The 18342-nt window shown below is 41.9% G+C and overlaps 1 protein-coding gene across 4 annotated transcripts in view; it reads left to right on the top strand.

The window, feature by feature from the left end:
* NBR1 (NBR1 autophagy cargo receptor) overlaps positions 1-18342 on the top strand; it is a 32557-nt gene that overhangs the window by 6351 nt on the left and 7864 nt on the right. For 3 of the 4 annotated variants that reach the window (XM_080678553.1, XM_080678556.1, XM_080678554.1), the window contains exons 3-16: positions 2786-2848; positions 3542-3560; positions 4556-4578; positions 9794-9988; positions 10309-10386; positions 11604-11818; positions 12318-12485; positions 13034-13243; positions 13746-13905; positions 14004-14294; positions 14929-15075; positions 15550-15625; positions 16261-16371; positions 16630-16794. In XM_080678553.1, the coding sequence (XP_080534679.1) occupies positions 2786-2848; positions 3542-3560; positions 4556-4578; positions 9794-9988; positions 10309-10386; positions 11604-11818; positions 12318-12485; positions 13034-13243; positions 13746-13905; positions 14004-14294; positions 14929-15075; positions 15550-15625; positions 16261-16371; positions 16630-16794 (1921 nt within the window). The remainder of the gene's footprint in view (positions 1-2785; positions 2849-3541; positions 3561-4555; positions 4579-9793; positions 9989-10308; positions 10387-11603; positions 11819-12317; positions 12486-13033; positions 13244-13745; positions 13906-14003; positions 14295-14928; positions 15076-15549; positions 15626-16260; positions 16372-16629; positions 16795-18342) is intronic. The other variant, XM_080678555.1, reaches the window with a different exon arrangement.

Genomic DNA, 18342 nt, shown 5'->3' with positions numbered 1-18342 from the left:
ACTTTGGTAAAAACCTACTTTTAACTGGTTAGTAAAAACCTCATAATTGGTTATGTGTTATGTGTTATGGCAACTAAAAAGGAAAATAAATGGTGGAGAGACCACAAATTATGGTCTGATCTAGTCCTCTGTCTTTCTGCACATAATTCCTTTTTTTTTTTTATTAAATATATTTTATTGATTTTTTACAGAGAGGAAGGGAGAGAGATAGAGAGTTTGAAACATCGATGAGAGAGACACATCCATCAGCCACCTCCTGCACACCTTCCACTGGGGATGTGCCCGCAACCAAGGTACATGCCCTTGACCGGAATCAAACCTGGGACCTTTCAGTCTGCGGGCCGACGCTCTACCCACTGAGCCAAACCGGTTTCGGCTGCACATAATTTCTTTATACTGTCCCAGACAGATGGTTATGTGGAAAGTTGGATCTTGTTTGTCAAATAATCTGAAAATCAAACATAGTTAAATCTTTTTTTTCCTAGTAGTTAAATGAGCTGACAGCTTGCCTTTTTACTTTATTGTAAATGTCAAATTACAAAAGTGTAATATGTGCCCATTATAAATAGAAGTGAGCCTAACAGGTTTGGCTCAGTGGATAGAGCGTTGGCCTGCAGACTGAAGGGTCCCAGGTTCGATTCCGGTCAAGGGCATGTACCTTGGTTGTGGGCACATCCCCAGTAGGGGGCGTGCAGGAGGCAGCTGATAGATGTTTCTCTCTCATCGATGTTTCTAACTCTATCCCTCTCCCTTCCTCTCTGTAAAAAATCAATAAAATATATTTTTTAAAATAAATAAATAATAAATAATAAATAATAAATAAATAAATAAATTAATTAATTAATTAAATAAATAGAAGTGAGACAGTCCAAACATATATAAAGAAAAAGTTAATGTCCCTCCATCCACTTCCCACCTCTCTGGGGTAATCAACATTAACAGTCATGTTCATACAGACACCATACTAGGATCCTACTATAAACATTACAGTACGCAGCTTGCTTTTTTTTTTTTTAAATATATATATTGATTTCTTACAGAGAGGAAGGGAGAGGTATAGAGAGTTAGAAACATCGCTGAGAGAGAAACATCGATCCGCCGCCTCCTGCACACCCCTTACTGGGAATGTACACGCAACCAAGGTACATGCCCTTGACCAGAATCGAACCTGGGACCCTTGAGTCTGCAGGCCGACACTCTATCCACTGAGCCAAACCAGTTAGGGCGCAGCTTTCTTTTTTTAACCAAAAGTATATTTTAAACATAGTTTTCAGTGACTAGATAAGAAGTCAAGCTCATTTTTTTTTAAAGTGTAGATTGTCCACATTATTATTTGTTTTGGTGTATTATTATAACTTAACCATTCCTATTGAAAGATTATAGTTTTTAGCCGAAACCGGTTTGGCTCAGTGGATAGAGCGTCGGCCTGCGGACTGAAGGGTCCCGGGTTCGATTCCGGTCAAGGGCATGTACCTTGGTTGCGGGCACATCCCCAGTGGGGGGTGTGCAGGAGGCAGCTGATCGATGTTTCTCTCTCATCAATGTTTCTGGCTCTTATCCCTCTCCCTTCCTCTCTGTAAAATATCAATAAAATATATTTAAAAAAAAAAAAAAAGAAAGATTATAGTTTTTTTAATTGAAATGTAATTGGCATTTTATATTAGTTTCAGGTGTACAATATGAGTCTATTTATATACTAGAGGCCCAGTGCATGGATTCATGCACCGAGGGGTCCTGCATTGCGAGAGGGTGCAGGCCAGGCCGAGGGACCCCACCAGTGCACGATCGGGGCCAGGGAGGGACTGCAGGAGGGCTCCAGGTCACGTCTGGCCTGTCTCACCCAGTCCTGATTGGTAGGACCCCAGCAGCAAGCTAACCTAGCAGTCGGAGCGTCTGCCCCCTGGTGGTCAGTATGGGTCATAGCAACTAGTGGACCAGTCGAATGGGCAGTCAGACACTTAGCATATTAGGCTTTTATTATATAGGATACCAACAATAAGTCTAGTTAACATTTATCACCACATATAGTTACAACATTTTTAACTAAGTTTGTACCTTTTAACCACCTTCATCCATTTCACCCACCTTCCACCCCCTGCCTCTGGCAACCACAATGTGTTCTCTGTGTCTGAGTTCATTTGTGTGTTTATTTTTAATACTCCATATGTAAGTGAAATCACATTATTTGTTTTTTGTCTGGCTTATTTCACTTAGCATAATGTCCTCAAGGTCAAAGGATATTGTGTGTTTTTTAACCACCATAAGGTAAACCACAGGGACTAGCTCTTTGTATATAACTTATACACTGATCTATAGGATAAAGTTTTCCAAAATGAGATTAATGGGTCACAAGACATGTGATTTTAATTTTTAATGAATATTGCCAAACAATTGTAGCACCTCACAGGAATATATTACAGTGCACTAAATAAATTTTTGACAATATTGGACGTATTGGCTTTGAATTTTTTTTGCCATTCTGTTGGGGTGACAGACATTTCATTGCTTTAATTTGCATTGTTCTTATGATAATCTTATGATTATCAGTTTTGCAAATGCTCTTTATGTATTGCAGATGTTAACCCTTTGTCTATTTTATGAGTTGCAAATATTTTCTCTCGTCCATTGTTTATCTTTTGACTTCGTTTATGGTTGTTTTTTTTAACCATTGGAATGTTTAATGTTTATGTTCTGAAATATGTCCATCCTTTGATAAGGTCTAGGTTTCTGTTACAAACTACCTTTTTGATATCTTGATCATATAGTGTGCACATTTCATTTGCAGGTAAAAGTTTCATTTGATCTGAACACTATTCAGATAAAATACCTGGATGAGGAAAATGAAGAGGTAAAGTATATTATGATACCCATTGCCAGGCATCCAGAATAGGCATTTTATTTTTCAAGACTTATGTGGGGCTTGAAGAATTCAGAATGCTGTTTATCTCATTTGTGTAGTGGTTTATATGTATTTGATAATTGCATGTTCTAAGCTGACTTACGGCATTTGAGATGGAGTTGAGAAATGGGGAAGCAACATTGAAGAAGAAAATTTGAGAGATAACTTTTAAAACTATGTCCTGATCTTAAATTTAAATATAAGTTGCCCTTTCATTTATAATAATAATAATACTGGCCAACCTTTGTTGAGTGGTTACAGTGTGTCAGTCTAAAAGCAATACTATATATTAGGTACTTCATTATTGCCACTATTTACATAAGGAAACTGAGACAGATTAATTAATAAACTTACCCAAAGGTACAAAAGCTGGGAAGTAGTAGAGGTTCATTCCATACCCTCTGGCTCCAGAGCCCAGGCTCCTAGCCATTATATTATGCTGCTGCTTAATGTATCTGAAATAAAGGAGAATAAAGTAGTTAAGTAAAATTTCTTAACTATTAATTACAACTAGTTCATGGTACTAGAAAAGCTGAACCCCTGATCTGAGATTTTGCATCTATCCTGTGAGGCTGGTCCTAGTAAACTGCTCAATTGATGAGAGGGTTTATAATTCACTGTTGCTTTTTTGTTCTTTTACAGGTATCCATCAACAGTCAAGGTTAGTCAAAAGCCTTCATCTGTTCATTGGCATATGCATTTCTATATACACTCAATCTTGTTGCAATATTAATTTTAGAGTAGAATTTGGTATTCAGTAAATTGACATTGCACTCATTTATCCATGGACATTAGTTACATAGCATATTTTTATTTTACAGCAGTTTTTTTTATTTTACAGTGGTGCCTTTGGTTGGAGCCTAAGGACAGCTTCTTTAAACAAAATCCTCACCTCAGGATTTGTTGTTGTTTTTTTATTGATTTTTTAGAGAGAGAGAGAAGCATCAATTGGTTGCTTCCCATATGCATCCTGACTGGGACTGTACCCTCAACCTAGGCATGTGCCCTGATTGTGAATCTATCCTCAACCTTTGGGTGTACGGGACAACGCTCCAATCAGCTGAGCCACCCAGCCAGGGCAGAGCCTAAGGATAGCTTTCATGGGAGATTCTCTTAAGTTTAGATGCTAATTTGAACTACCTCCCAGTCCAACACATACAATTTGTTCTGGTGTTACGTTTGTCTCTGACTTGGTATATATGTTAATGTCAGTTCACAAACAAGTGGTATTCTAGAAGCTTATTTATAAGATGATTGTTCAGAGGTTGGAGTATATTTTGCCACAGGAATAATGTTATATTTAGAGGCTAGGTTCCCAGGCTAGCCCCCCAAAACTTATTTTAAGCAGCTGAAATGATAGTATTTCATGAACTTCATTGAGTCCTGAGTTCCATTAAGCCTAGTGTGAGGGATCTGGGTGGAGGTTTTGTAACTAGAAGTCTCCAGTATCAGAGAGGAAATTAAAGGGGAGAACTAACCTGCAAGTAGCTTCTCTTTGCAATGTGATGAGAAAGGAGTTTGTCAGCAAAAAGATAGTAGCTGTTCATGTGTAAGGATTGTAAGCTAAGAATTCTTAAAAGTAAGATTGGCTATACTTAATAGAAACTTTTGGGCTGGTGAAGAAATATCACCATATGTATTTTCTTGTCCTTTTAGGAGAATATGAAGAAGCACTTAAGGTAATGGTTATTGCATCTTATTTTCAAATAATTTTAAAAATGTTTATTGACTAAAACTTGAACCTGAATTCTATTGGCCATGGGGAGAAACTAATGAATATAAATAGAGAAAAACCTATTTTTAGGGAAACTATGATGAGTGGGGCATACCACTCAGCAAAAGGCAGCCCCAAATATAAAGGTTTTTTTCAGTTATCATTCCATCTCATTGCTAGTCTTGGTGCCACCATCCTAGCATTTAAAAATACAAAGAACTCTCTGGAATGGTACTTTCTGGTTGACATTTTTTATCTTCTTCCTTCACCTCGATCTCCCTATAGAATGTTGCAGTATAATGTGGGAGAATATAAGGTATAAAGCATCCAGTTACAAACAATGCCTTGTCTGTCAGTGATGGATCAGAGCATTCCTCAAGGTCACTTTTTAAAATATATATATATATATATATATATATATATATATATATATATATATATATAATTGATTTTTTTACAGAGAGGGAGAGTGATAGAGAGTTAGAAACATTGATGAGAGAGAAACATCATGAGAGAGAAACATTGATCAGCTGCCTCCTGCACATCCCCTACTGGGGATGTGCCCGCAACCAAGGTACATGCCCTTGACCAAAATTGAACCTGGGACCTTTCAGTCTGCAGGCCAACGCTCTATCCACTGAGCCAAACTGATTAGGGCAAGGTCACTTTAAGGTGTGCCAACTGTCCTTTCATTACCATCTTTAGTTAAGGTTTTTCTTTAATGTTTGACTGTTCTTTATGAACTTCTAGTCCAAGACTAAGTTATTTTCCATAATCACTTTTAGTCTAGGGAGGGAAAGGCAAGATTATTTTCATTGAAAGTTGGATTTGCCCTTTCTGGTTTCTGGTCAAAATTGCTGTTCTGGTGCCAAGTGTTTCAGTAGTTTAGCTGATGTGTTTCTTGGTTTTTACTCAGAAATCTTACCAGCTAGTCTCTTGGTTTTGGATATTCAGGCCTTTCCCTGAATTCTCTTAAGATATCCATCTCTGTTAATATTTCATGCTTCATAATTTCCCTCTGCCCCAGTTTCATGTGGTCTTCCTATTTCCTCTCTGCTTTTAAGCTATTTCAGCCTGCTGTCCTACCATCCCCTTAAATCTTACCCAACTTTTCCTGGCTTTTCTCTTTCCCTGTTCTCAGAAGCTATAGTAGTTTATTCACTAAAAAAGTCTTCTTAGATCTTCAAAACTAATACATTTCCCACAGTCACTATTAGTTTACCTAGTCAGTCAGAAATCTTGGACCTCAGTAATCTAGAGTTTATATAAGCCAAGACTGTATATATGTGTGTGTATATATGTATGTATATCCTCCTATGTCAGTGGTCGGCAAACTGCGGCTTGCGAGCCACTTGCGGCTCTTTGGCCCCTTGAGTGTGGCTCTTCCACAAAATACCACGTGCAGGCGCACACATACAGTGCGATTGAAACTTCGTGGCCCATGCGCAGAAGTCGGTTTTCAGCTCTCAAAAGAAATTTCAATTATTGATATTTGGCTCTGTTGACTAATGAGTTTCCTGACCACTGTCCTATGTAATAAAAGCCTAATATGCAAATTGACTAAACAGCAGAATAACTGTTTCCTATGACTTACACTGACCACCAGGGGCGTGTAAACTCAACACACGAACTGCCCCCAGGCCAGCCAAGGCAGGTGCCAGCGGGCGCCCGACAGATCAGCCCTGATCGCAGCCAGGCCTAGGGACCCTATCTGTGCACAAACTTCGTGCACTGGGCCTCTAGTATATGATAATACTATTTAATACTTAAGATTCCGTGTTTATATTTAGACACATTTCCTTGAGCAATTTTATCTACGGGCTCTACCACACATTTTACTAAAAGCTTCTTGATTTATGGTCTAAAATAGCAGGAGTTGGCAAACTGTACCTAGTGGGCTGGCTATATGTTTTTATGAAGTTTTGTTGTAACACAGCCATGCCCATTCACTATTGTCTGTGGCTGCTTTTGTGCTATAACAGATTTGAGTAGTTGTGACAGAAACTGCACATGGCCTATAAACCTGAAATACTTATTTTGTGGCCCTTTAAAAAGTTTGCTGATCTCTGATTTAAATAATATCTTTGAAACTTACTGACCATGGAATGGTCTATTAAAATGAAATCTTGAAAGGTCTTATGTGTAAAATACATAGCTTGTCACTGAGTGACAAGTGGGAGAAGTTAAAACCCCATGAACTTGATTTCTTTTTTTTTTTTAATTTAATCTTTATTGTTCAGATTATTACAATTGTTTCTCCTTTTCCCCCCCATAGCTACCCTCCACCCAGTTCCCACCCCACCCTCTGCCCTAACCTCCCCCCCACTGTCCTCATCCATAGGTGTACGATTTTTGTCCAGTCTTCCTGCACCCCCCACATCCCTTTCCCCCCGAGAATTATCAGTCCACTCCCTTTCTATGCCCCTGATTCTATTATATTCACCAGTTTATTCTGTCCCTCAGATTTTTTTTTTTTTAAATATATTTTATTGATTTTTTTACAGAGAGGAAGGGAGAGGGATAGAGAGTTAGAAACATCGATCAGCTGCCTCCTGCACGCCCCCCACTGGGGATGTGCCCACAACCAAGGTACATGCCCTTGACCGGAATCGAACCTGGGACCCTTCAGTCCGCAGGCTGATGCTCTATCCACTGAGCCAAACCGGTTTTGGCTGTCCCTCAGATTTTTAATTCACTTGATTTTTAGGTTCACTTGTTGATAGATATGTATTTGTTGTTCATAATTTTTATCTTCTTTCTTCTTCCTCTTCTTAAAGAATAACTTTCAGCATTTCATATAATACTGGTTTGGTGGTGATGAACTCCTTTAGCTTTTCTTATCAGTGAAGCTCTTTATCTGACCTTCAATTCTGAATGATAACTTTGCTGGCTAGAGCAATCTTGGTTGTAGGTTCTTGCTATTCATCACTTTGAATATTTCTTGCCACTCCCGTCTGTCCTGCATAGTTTCTGTTGAGAAATCAGCTTACAAACGTATGGGTGCTCCCTTGTAGGTAATTAACTGTTTTTCTCTTGCTGCTTTCAATATTCTCTCTTTGTCTTTTGCTCTTGGCATTTTAATTATGATGTGTCTTGGTGTGGTCCTCTTTGGATTCCTTTTGTTTGGGGTTCTCTGCACTTCCTGGACTTGTAAGTCTATTTCTTTCACCAGGTGGGGGAAGTTTTCGGTCATTATTTCTTCTAATAGGTTTTCAGTATCTTGCTCTCTCTCTTCTTCTGGCACCCCCATAATTCTGATGTTGGTACGCTTGAAGTTCTCCCAGAGGCTTCTTACACTATCTTCAACTTTTTGGATTCTTTTTGCTTTTTGCTTTTCCGGTTGAGTGTTTTTTGCTTCTTTGTATTTCAAATCATTGACTTGATTCTTGCATTCCTCTAGTCTGCTGTTGGGTCTCTGTATAATATTTTTTATTTTAGTCAGTGTATGTTTAATTTCTAGTTGGTCCTTTTTCATATCTTCGAGGGTCTCGCTAAATTTATCAGCCTTTTCTAGGATATTCTTGAAAAGCCTTATAACTGTGGTTTTGAATTCTATATCCAGTCGTTTGTTTTCCTCCATTTCTTTCGTTTGTGATCTGTTTCTTTGTCTTCGCATTTTCACTGCTTCCCTGAGTTGGTAGGGTAGCTTTGTGCTAGGTGTCCTATATGGTCCAGTGGGTCGGTCTCCCCAGTTACCTGAGGTGGACACTCTTGGTGCACCCCTTTGTAGACTGTGTGTACAGCCTTGTTGTAGTTAAGTCTTGATTGTTGTTGGTATCACTTGGAGGAATTGACCTCCAGGCCAGTTGGCTGTGAGGATCAGCTGTGTCTATGCTGGAAGAAGTTCGGTGCTGGAGACAGCCTTATAGAATTAGACTTGCCAAATTGCAAAAGCCTCTGTGCTCAGCTTGGATGGGGCGGAGTCTCAGGGCAGAGCAGACAGTCTTGGCTTCCAGTTAGCCCTGCCCTTGCATGCGCGCCTCCAGACCTCTGCCTTCCGCGGCTCCCCTGAGTTTCCGCCTGACAGTCCAGATTCCCCCCGTAAGAACGTGGGTCCCCAGGGGCTCGCCCGGAACTGGGGTTCAGTGCAGTTGGAACTGGGGTTCAGTGCAGTCAGGAGCTTCCGTCTCCCTTCCGCTAGGGAAAGCTTGCGACAACCTCCGCATTCAGTCTTCTCTGTGAGAACTCGCACGCGCGCGCCTCCAGACCCCTGCCCGCCGCGGCTCCCCCGAGTCTCCGTGTGCCTTTCTCTCTACCTGACAGTCCAGACTCCCCCTGTATGAGTCTGGGTCCACGGGGTTTCGCCCGGAACTGGAGTTCAGTGCAGCCGGAACTGGGGTTCAGTGCAGCCGGAACTGGGGTTCAGTGCAGTCGGGGGCTTCCTTCCCCCTCCTGCTAGAGAAAGTCAGCCAGGCACTCAGCCACCCTTCCTCTCTGCGCGCGTGTCTCCGTACCTCAGCCCTTTGCCGCTCCTCTGATTCTCCATGAGCTTTTCTCTTTCCTTCTAGTTGTAGAATTTCCACGCAGCCAGCTTTCCTGTGGTTCTGGATGATGTCCGTTCTGTCTTTTAGTTGTAGTTTTGAAATTGTTGTGCGAGGCAGCAGTTTAGGTGCTTACCTATGCCTCCATCTTGGTTTCTCTCTCGACTTGATTTCTTAATCTCTTCGACATTGGAGTACCTTCCTGGAACCTCAAATGCTCCTTGAAGTAGTTTTTTTCAAAATAGGATTTTTAAGAAGATGGTCTTCTTAAAAGGTGACCACATAAACATGCTTTCAAAAATACTATTCTTAGCGGGAAAATAACTCTAGGACATAACTTTAGTTTCTCTCAGATTCTGGTAGTCTGGGATTGACTTTTTTAAAAAGTTGAGATGAAAATCCATAAATGTGAAGACCTACATAAAAACCAATTAAATAGAAAAGTAGTAACCCAGTTAATGAAAATATCCGATAAAGTGCTGCACTGAAAACCTACTTTTGTGTTTTTAATAACAAAACCATTCCTAGTTAACATTCTTGACAAAGAAACAGCAGGCTGACATGTATGTCCTTTGACTTCATTAAACAAACATTTTCCAGCATAATTCACCACACCTCTTCTGTTTGAGTGTCTTTGAATTTTCCTTTGGGAAAGGAGAATCACACAATATGTTTTTATTTCATAACATATGCTCTCAGATGGCAGTTAAGCAGGGAAACCAACTTCAGATGCAAGTCCATGAAGGCTACCGTGTTGTTGATGAAGCTCCACCCCCAATTGTAGCAGAAAAACAGCCAGTTTTGAGGACAGGGAAAAAGCCACTTGCACATTATTCTTCACTGATGAGAGCCTTGGGATCAGACATGAAGACTCCAGAGGAACCTGCAGCACAGGTATGAAGGGAATAGACCTGTCTCTACAGTTTCTCTAACCTATGTTTCATTCTCTGGTGTAAGATTTGAGCTCCAGAAAGATTGGGAGTTATGGTGACCATGTCAGTCTGACTTTTTAAAACTGGTAACAGTGGTACTTCTGGGCGGGGGGCAAATAGGATGGCACAGACTTTGTTTTCCTTTTATACGTCTTCATACTGTCTTTTTGTTTTTACCCGCATATTTTGACAAAAAAAACTCAAAATAATACATTTCAGGAAATTTATTTTAAATAGAAATAAAAAGTAACCTGCATGATCTTGGATTATGTTTTCTTGCAGCAGTTTCCACTTGCTCCATCTGACACAGACCAGCCTCAAGACAGGCCCCCAGACTGGTTCACAAGCTACCTGGAGACAGTGAGTGTTCTCTGTGACTTGGGTTTTAGCAGCAATGTGTGGAATGCGGAAGAAATAGAAAGCTGAACCCAGATGGCTGCTGCCTCTGGTAGCTAATAATTTCCAAACTAGAGCAGTTCCAATAAAGAAAGCTCTCAACTTTTGCAGTGATGTAACAGAAAAAGAGGGTATTTAGTTCTAAGGATGTACTGGAAAGGAACAAATCGCTATGCTTGAGAAAGAAGAAGTTGGAAATTTATTAATCAAAAGATTTTTTTTTTTTTTGAACCATTTTAGCTGTAGGAGAAATAGACCTTTTCTATGTTTGTGTTCATTCGTTCAGTAGATATTAGCTGCTTAGATTATACTAGTAGTTCTGTGCACGAATCCGTGCGCCGGTAGCTCTCTGCCAGGCCTGGCCGCTCCGCACCCACTACTCAGAGGGTCTCTGCGGCCCAGAGGCCCATCCATAGCCAGGTGCAGAACGCTTGCCTCATCGCCACGGCGATGAAGCAAGCATTCCGCAAGGCTGCTCACGCTGCCCGCTCTCAGTGGTCACCTCCCCCCCCCCCCCCCGGGATTGGGGGACTCTGGTGGGGCTGAGAGGACTGGGCACCACCATCTTGTGGCTATGGGTGCCAGCATCTTTGTGACGGAGTGATGGTTAATTTGCATATTACCCTTTTATTAGATAGGGCTAGGGGCCCAGTGCACGAAATTCATGCACAGGGTGGGGTTCCCCTCAGCCCAGCCTGCACCCGCTCCAATCCGGGACCCCTTGGGGGATGTCCAACTGCTGGTTTAGGCCCGGTCCCCGGCAGTTGGACATCCCTCTCACAATCCTGGACTGCTGGCTCTTAATCGCTCACCTGCCTGGTCGCCCCTAACTGTCCTCTGCTGCCAGCCAGGTTGCCCCCAACTGCTCCCTCCCTGCCAGCCTGGTCACGCCCTCTCCCCCACCCCACCGGCGTAGTCGCCCCTCACTGCCCTCCTCCCCTCTTCCCCTCCCCCCCCCTCCCCGCCGGCCTGGTTGCCCCACGCAGCCTGCTTGTTCAGTTGTTTGGTCGTCCCTCACTAACGCCCCTGCCGGCCTGGTCATAGGCAGCCATCTCGTGAGGGTGTGATGGTCAATTTGCATATTACCTCTTTACTATATAGAACTATTTAATATCTTCATGTCTTTTCCCAATATCGGAACTGAGGGGTTCCCCCCCCCCATCTTCTGCTCTGTGTTATAGTTCAGAGAGCAAGTGGTTAAAGAAACTGTTGAAAAACTTGAACAGAAATTACATGAGAAGCTTGTCCTCCAGAACCCATCCTTGAGCTCCTGTCCCTCAGAAGTCTCAATGCCTATTTCAGAGGAAACACTGTTTTTGCCAGAAAACCAGTTCAATTGGCATATTTCTTGTAGCAGCTGTCAAAGGAGGATCTTTGGTGTGCGCTACCAGTGCAGGTAAGCAGTAACTTGGGAATGATAGCTATTAGTAGACCTGAAAGCAGGCCTTCCTGGCATTCTGGGTAAATAATGGGAAATTAGATGTACTCTATCTCCAAGCATTATATATAGCAGCTCTGATTGGAAGCAAGCTATTCTTCACCCACAAGAAAAAATAACTATTTAAATAACTATTCAGATTGACGTGTTCAGATACACATTTGAATTAACAGAGAAGGACAAAATTATGTCCCCCCCCCCAAAAAAAAAAAAAAATTAGATAACCAAAAATTGTCTCCCTGTTGTTCTAAATACTTTCAGATCTTGCTTCCTCCCATAGATTTTTTTTTTTTAAATAGGTATAGGTTAATTGTTTCTGTCCTCATTTTATTAATGAGGAAAATTAGTACATGGCATGCTCAGGTTACTACCTAGCTGGTAATAGAGCAAATACGGAAGTTTGGTCTCATTGCTCCCTACCTCATATATTTCCCACTGTGCCATTTTCCCCCCATAGCCTATGCCCATCCTACAATATCTGTGAAGATTGTGAATCAGGGCCCTATGTCCATGACTCCAACCATGTCCTGCTGAAGTTGAGGAGACCTGTTGGGGGTTCCTCTGAACCGTTCTCTCATTCAAGGTTCTCTACTCCTCGTCTTCCTGCTGCTCTGGAACAAGCCAGGTAAACCATTTATACATGGGATGTGTGTTCTCTGGCTTCTTGGTTCTGGTGACAGGCTGTGAATCACAAAACTACAAATAGTCTTATTTCTGGCTCATTTCTAGTTGATGTGCAATGATGGGGACAATTATCCAAAGCTAATGAAATGGAAATGAGAACTGCAGAAAGAGGTTAATTTTATTAACCAATGTGACCCTAATAAATTTAATTTTTAAAGAAAGAAACTATAAGCTGGCACTGGAGACTACAAGTAGCTCAAAATAGCTTCAAGATTTGTGAGGTGGTTTGTTTTTTTTATATATATTTTATTGATTTTAGAGAGGAAGGGAGAGGGATAGAGCATAGAAACACCAATGATGAGAGAGAATCATTGATCGGCTGCCTCCTGCACGCCCCCTACCGGGGATCGAGCCCACAACCTAGGCATGTGCCCTTGGCTGGAATCGAACCTGGGACCCTTCAGTCTGCAGGCCGACATTCTTATCCACTGAGCCAAACCAGCTAGGGTGTGAGGTTTGTTTTTAAGACTATCATTTATTGTCCCACAGGCTCCAGAAGCAGGTTGACAAGAATTTTCTTAAAGCAGAAAAGCAAAGGTTGCGAGCTGAGAAGAAACAGCGTAAAGCAGAGGTCAAGGAACTTAAAAAGCAGCTTAAACTCCGCCGGAAGATTCATCTGTGGAATTCCATTCATGGACTCCAGAGTCCCAAGTGTCCCGTGGGCCGACCTGAGAGCCTACTGCAGTCTAACACCCTAATGTAAGCCCAGGGCAGGGTGGGAGCCAAGTCTTGAGGTCCAGCCCTCTAAGACTAGAACTTCAGCCAGCCAACATCTCATATTTATTGGTAGTTCCTAACACCCAAACTCTTAAATTTCCCATTCTCTGATCCGAACATTCTTAAAAAGGGTGGTCTGGTAGTTATTTTTGACACTTCCTTTGTTGCCTTCTTCAGAAAGATAGAAACCAGTAAGGTTCAGAACTGGTGGTGTGAACTCTTTTCACTGGAGGCAGTCTGGATTTGAAACAAAAAGAGCAAATATTTTAAGTCTGACTCTTCAGTTGTTTTATTTACAGGTCCTCATCATAGCTTTTTAGTTCAGGAGTCAGATTTGTCTTCCATTTGTTAAAAAATGTTACTAGTATTACTTATATGGCAAATGCATTAGTGCATCCTCAAGAGTCAGAGCCTCAAACTACAGTGTTGGATATTCAGAAGCCATCACATCCAACAGCAGGTGACTATCTGAATTTCTTTTCAGGCTCCCTTTGCAGCCCTGTGCCCCAGTTATGCCAACCCTCAGTGCAGCATTTGTGGATGAGAATTTGCCTGATGGGACTCACCTTCAGCCAGGAACCAAGTTTATCAAACACTGGAGGATGAAAAATACAGGAAATGTAAAGTGGAGTACAGATACAAAGGTATTTTTCCCACAAAAATGTGAAGATGAAGTGATTTGAAGTGACAGAGTGCTCAGCTAACAAGCTTGCTTTCTTTCTCTCGTCACTGTTCATTTCAGCTCAAGTTCATGTGGGGAAACCTAACTATGGCTTCGACAGAAAAGAAGGATGTTTTGGTCCCCTGCCTCAAGGCTGGCCACGTGGGAATTGTGTCTGTGGAGTTCATTGCCCCAGCCTTGGAGGGAACATACACTTCCCACTGGCGGCTTTCTCACAAAGGCCAGCAGTTTGGACCTCGGGTCTGGTGCAGTATCATAGTAGATCCTCTCTGCTCCACAGAAAGCTCTGATAACATTGAAAAGAGCATGATTAACTCAAGCAAAACTGGTGAACTCACCTGCCAGCAAGAGGTGAGCACTGGAAGAGGTGACCAGCTTAAAAGAGCCCACTCATAGCTTGTTCTTTCAGAAATCTGGAAAGGTTGGCTCCCCCCTATCCCCCCAAAACACGGATACGCTTATATTAGGCATAGTACTCGGGGGCCTTTGTTTGTGTACCCTTAGGGTCTGGTGCAGGTGCTCCTCGGTGTTTCTGTGTCTTCGTAATGATGCATTGCCAGTCTCTTTGCTACACTAGGGAAAGTAGGACTGCCTGGCTGGCTTGTGGAACTGCTGGACTGATGGCTTTGCTCCTTAACATTCATGTCTCCTGAGTGTCCCTAGTGTGTGTCCCCTAAGTGCTAATGAAGTCTTACCCTAGTTGTTACTTGGTGCAATTTTTTTAGGCAATTTCCCTATATTAGATGGGCACTTTTTTAGAGTGTTTACTGTTGAAATTTAGTTACCCAATGTTAATGTCCTGGTTTTGACTGTTGTTACTATGGTTAATTTAAGTTGTTGTCATTATAGGAGCCAGGTAAAGGGGTTAATAAGTGAACTCTACTATTTTTGCAACTTTTCTATAAGGTGCTGCGGTGTTCATCAGCTTGCCTTGTTGAGTTCTGTTGAAAGGCCTAAAATGTGTTCCAATGGTTTTTCTCTGTAGGAAACTTTTCTTCTGGCTAAAGAAGAAATTCAGCTTGGGGCAACTGAACAGACAGAAGGGACAGGAACCTACATCCCACAGAAGACAAAAAATGTTGCCAGCGAGAGGGAGCTCTACATCCCATCTGTGGATCTTTTAACTGCCCAGGTGGAAGATTGAGCACTTTGAGGGGCAAGGGACAGAAAGCACTGGGGAAAGAGTTCTTATTTGTTGAAGAGAAGGTGGTATAGCCATAGATGGTGCCCAGAAAGTTAGAGATATGCCCACCATGATTCAGTCAGATGCACTGAATGGCAAGATCTATAGAAGGGAGTTTCTGAACTAAATGCTTGCTTTTTGAATTGGGAACTCAGTCTTGTGCTTTACCACAACTTCCCTTTAGTTGCCTCTTCATATGGGTTCTGCCTCATCCCCACTGCATTTTCTCTCTTTTCTATCATTTGGTTATTTGAATACCTAGTTTCCATTTAACTCCTTCCTTGTTTTCACTTGGCTGAGGTGGGGCATGAATTTGAACAGAGTTAATCTAGGATGATTCGGAGCTCAATGGCCTTGCAAATCCTGTGAAGACAAAACATTACTCCAGTGTGTACTGCCTAACATTGCCTATTTTTTCCCCAGGATCTGCTGTCCTTCGAGCTGTTGGATATAAACATTGTCCAAGAGTTGGAGAGAGTGCCCCACAATACCCCTGTGGGTAAGACTGTCATAAAATCCACCTTGTTTATTTTATTAACAGGCATAAAGGAAGCTAAGTAAAGGGGGTAATAAGTGAACTCTCTATAATACAAGTTTGTATAAGGCCTCCCCACCATAAAGGGACCCTCATCTCCATTTTTCTCTAGATGTTTGTGTCCCTTTACATTCATGGTTCTGTCTTCGACATTGCCTTCTGGACCAGACAACTGCTTATGATCCTTCCTGCATTGATTCATCTGTCTGAGATACTTACGTACCTAATACTCTAGAGCAATGGTCGGCAAACTCATTAGTCAACAGAGCCAAATATCAACAGTACAACAGTTGAAATTTCTTTTGAGAGCCAAATTTTTTAAACTTCTTCTAACGCCACTTCTTCAAAATAGACTCGCCCAGGCCAAGTGGTATTTTGTGGAAGAGCCACACTCAAGGGGCCAAAGAGCCGCATGTGGCTTGCGAGCCGCAGTTTGCTGACCACGGGTCTAGAGAAATTCTTAACAACAGGTCTTGAAGCATACCTGAGTTTCTGTTAGCCCTGTAGGAAGCAAGAAGCCAATGAGCTGCTGCTTCTGGACACTGACTATTGATGATGTGATGCTTTTTCTTGGTTGATGGTTCTCCTGTCTTCTCCAGATATGACTCCCTGCATGTCTCCTCTGCCACATGACAGCCCTTTAATAGAGAAACCAGGCTTGGGGCAGATACAGGAAGAGAGTGAAGGGGCAGGACTTAAAGCTCTCTCTGGTAAGGGGTTAAATATTTGTAAAGTATTTCCATCCTCCCCTTTCATACCACACCATTTTTATAGATGCCCCTTTCTCCCAGCTAATCCTACCTTAGCTTATAAACGGTTTTTCTGTAGCATCTCATATTAAGTCCCCCCATGTTGACATGGCGTAGATAGCATCCCTTCCTTGGTGTAGTATCAAGCATGGGTACGGGACTGGAGAAAGGTTCTTAACATTTTAAACACCAAGTGTAGACAAGGTTCATGTCTTTCAGATTCCCCGGCATCGGTAAAGAGGAGGGCTGAGAATATTACTTCAGTGGAGGAGGCAGAAGATGACCTGAGTGGGACCCAGTTCGTGTGTGAGACTGTAATCCGATCCCTTACCTTGGATGCTGCCCCAGATCACAACCCACCTTGCAGACAGAAGTCTCTGCACAGTGAGTGTTCAGAATTCCCCCACACAGGAGGGTGGTGTCTGAATTGTGATTGTCAGACCTGAATAGGTAGAAGTGCTCTTCTTCACTGAGAATGGAGGCAGGGTGATCTTTGTTAGAATTTGGATCATGTTTCTTTCGACTCTACATATTGTACCCGGCCATTTTAATTAGCTTCAGGAGCAAAGCAGCCACCCTAACTCATTTCTGTACTTTCCCAGGGCAGAATTACAGGTGCATGCCACAGAGGAACAGCGGCTAGTTGTGCTGTCTGGATTCTGCAGGAAGGCGTCTTCCTGTAAACTGACAGCTCCCTAGCAGAAACCCCCATTTGGCAGCTGAATTGTCTCTTTTCTCCAAGGTCAGCAGTCCAGGAAATAGTGGTCTGAAGCAGGCATGCCGAACTAAGTTTCTCCAGTTTAAATTCTGCTATAATAAGTGTCTCTATAACAGAAATTTCTAGATATCAGATAGGTAGAACCAGTACTGCATATTTCATCTTTTCTAATTTGGATGCCTTTTATTTCTTGTCTGATCTCTATGGCTAGTACTTCTGGTACTATGTCAAACAAGAGTGATGAAAGTGGACATCCCTGTCTCGTTCCTGTTCTTAGGGGAAATGGTTTTAGTTCTCAGTACTGCATATTTCAAGAACTATCCAAAAATTCAAATTCTAGTGCATCAAAATAATATGGGAAAATCTCTTGCTTATTATAATGAAATTTTATCTATAACTTTTTGTTTTACGTTTGTTTAAAATACTTGCACACACACACTTGTGCATAAATGCATAACTTAAAAATCTGGAAGAACTTACCATCAAAATGTTCACTGTAGTGCCTTAGCCAGTGTGGCTCAGTTAGTTGGGCATTGTTCCATGCACAGAAAGGTTGCCAGTTCAGTTCCCGGTCAGGGCACATGCCTGGGTTTCAGGCTTGATCTCTGGTAAAGGGTGTGCAAGAGGCAACCAATTGGTGTCTTACTCTCACATTCACGTTTTTCTCTCTCCCTCTCCCTCTCCCTTCCTAAAGTTAAAAAAAATGTTTGCAGTAGTTATCGCTAGGATTATAGGTACTCTTTTTTTTCTCAGCCATGTTTTGCCAATTTTCTACCATGACTGCTCATTACTCTGCAAAAAGGAGGAGGAAAGTAGGCATATAGTCCTACAACACTCACCACCTAACATTTTTTCTTTTTATAGCACTGAAAACTGGCATATCAATTTTGCTTTGACCCGTCTCAGTATATTAAACATTACATGAAAAGGAAAAGGAATGGGGCCTCCTAGTTTTAAGAATCATAGAGCTTCCCTAACTGGGCTCAGTGGATAGAGTGTCGGCCTGTGGACCAAAAGGTCCCAGGTTCAATTCCGGTCAAGGGCATGTACCTTGGTTGTGGGCACATCCCCAGTAGGAGGTGTGCAGGAAGTAGCTGATGGAACTTTCTCTCTCATTATGTTTCTAACTCTCTATCCCTCTCCCTTCCTCTGTAAAAAAATCAATAAAAATATATATATTAAGAATCATAGAGCTGAGTTCTGGATGTTTCTGC

The sequence above is a fragment of the Plecotus auritus genome (assembly GCF_963455305.1).
Source record: "Plecotus auritus genome assembly, chromosome: 7".
Classification (NCBI taxonomy): domain Eukaryota; kingdom Metazoa; phylum Chordata; class Mammalia; order Chiroptera; family Vespertilionidae; genus Plecotus; species Plecotus auritus.
Note: the sequence above shows the minus strand (reverse complement) of the source record. Positions and strands in the feature narration are given on the sequence as shown.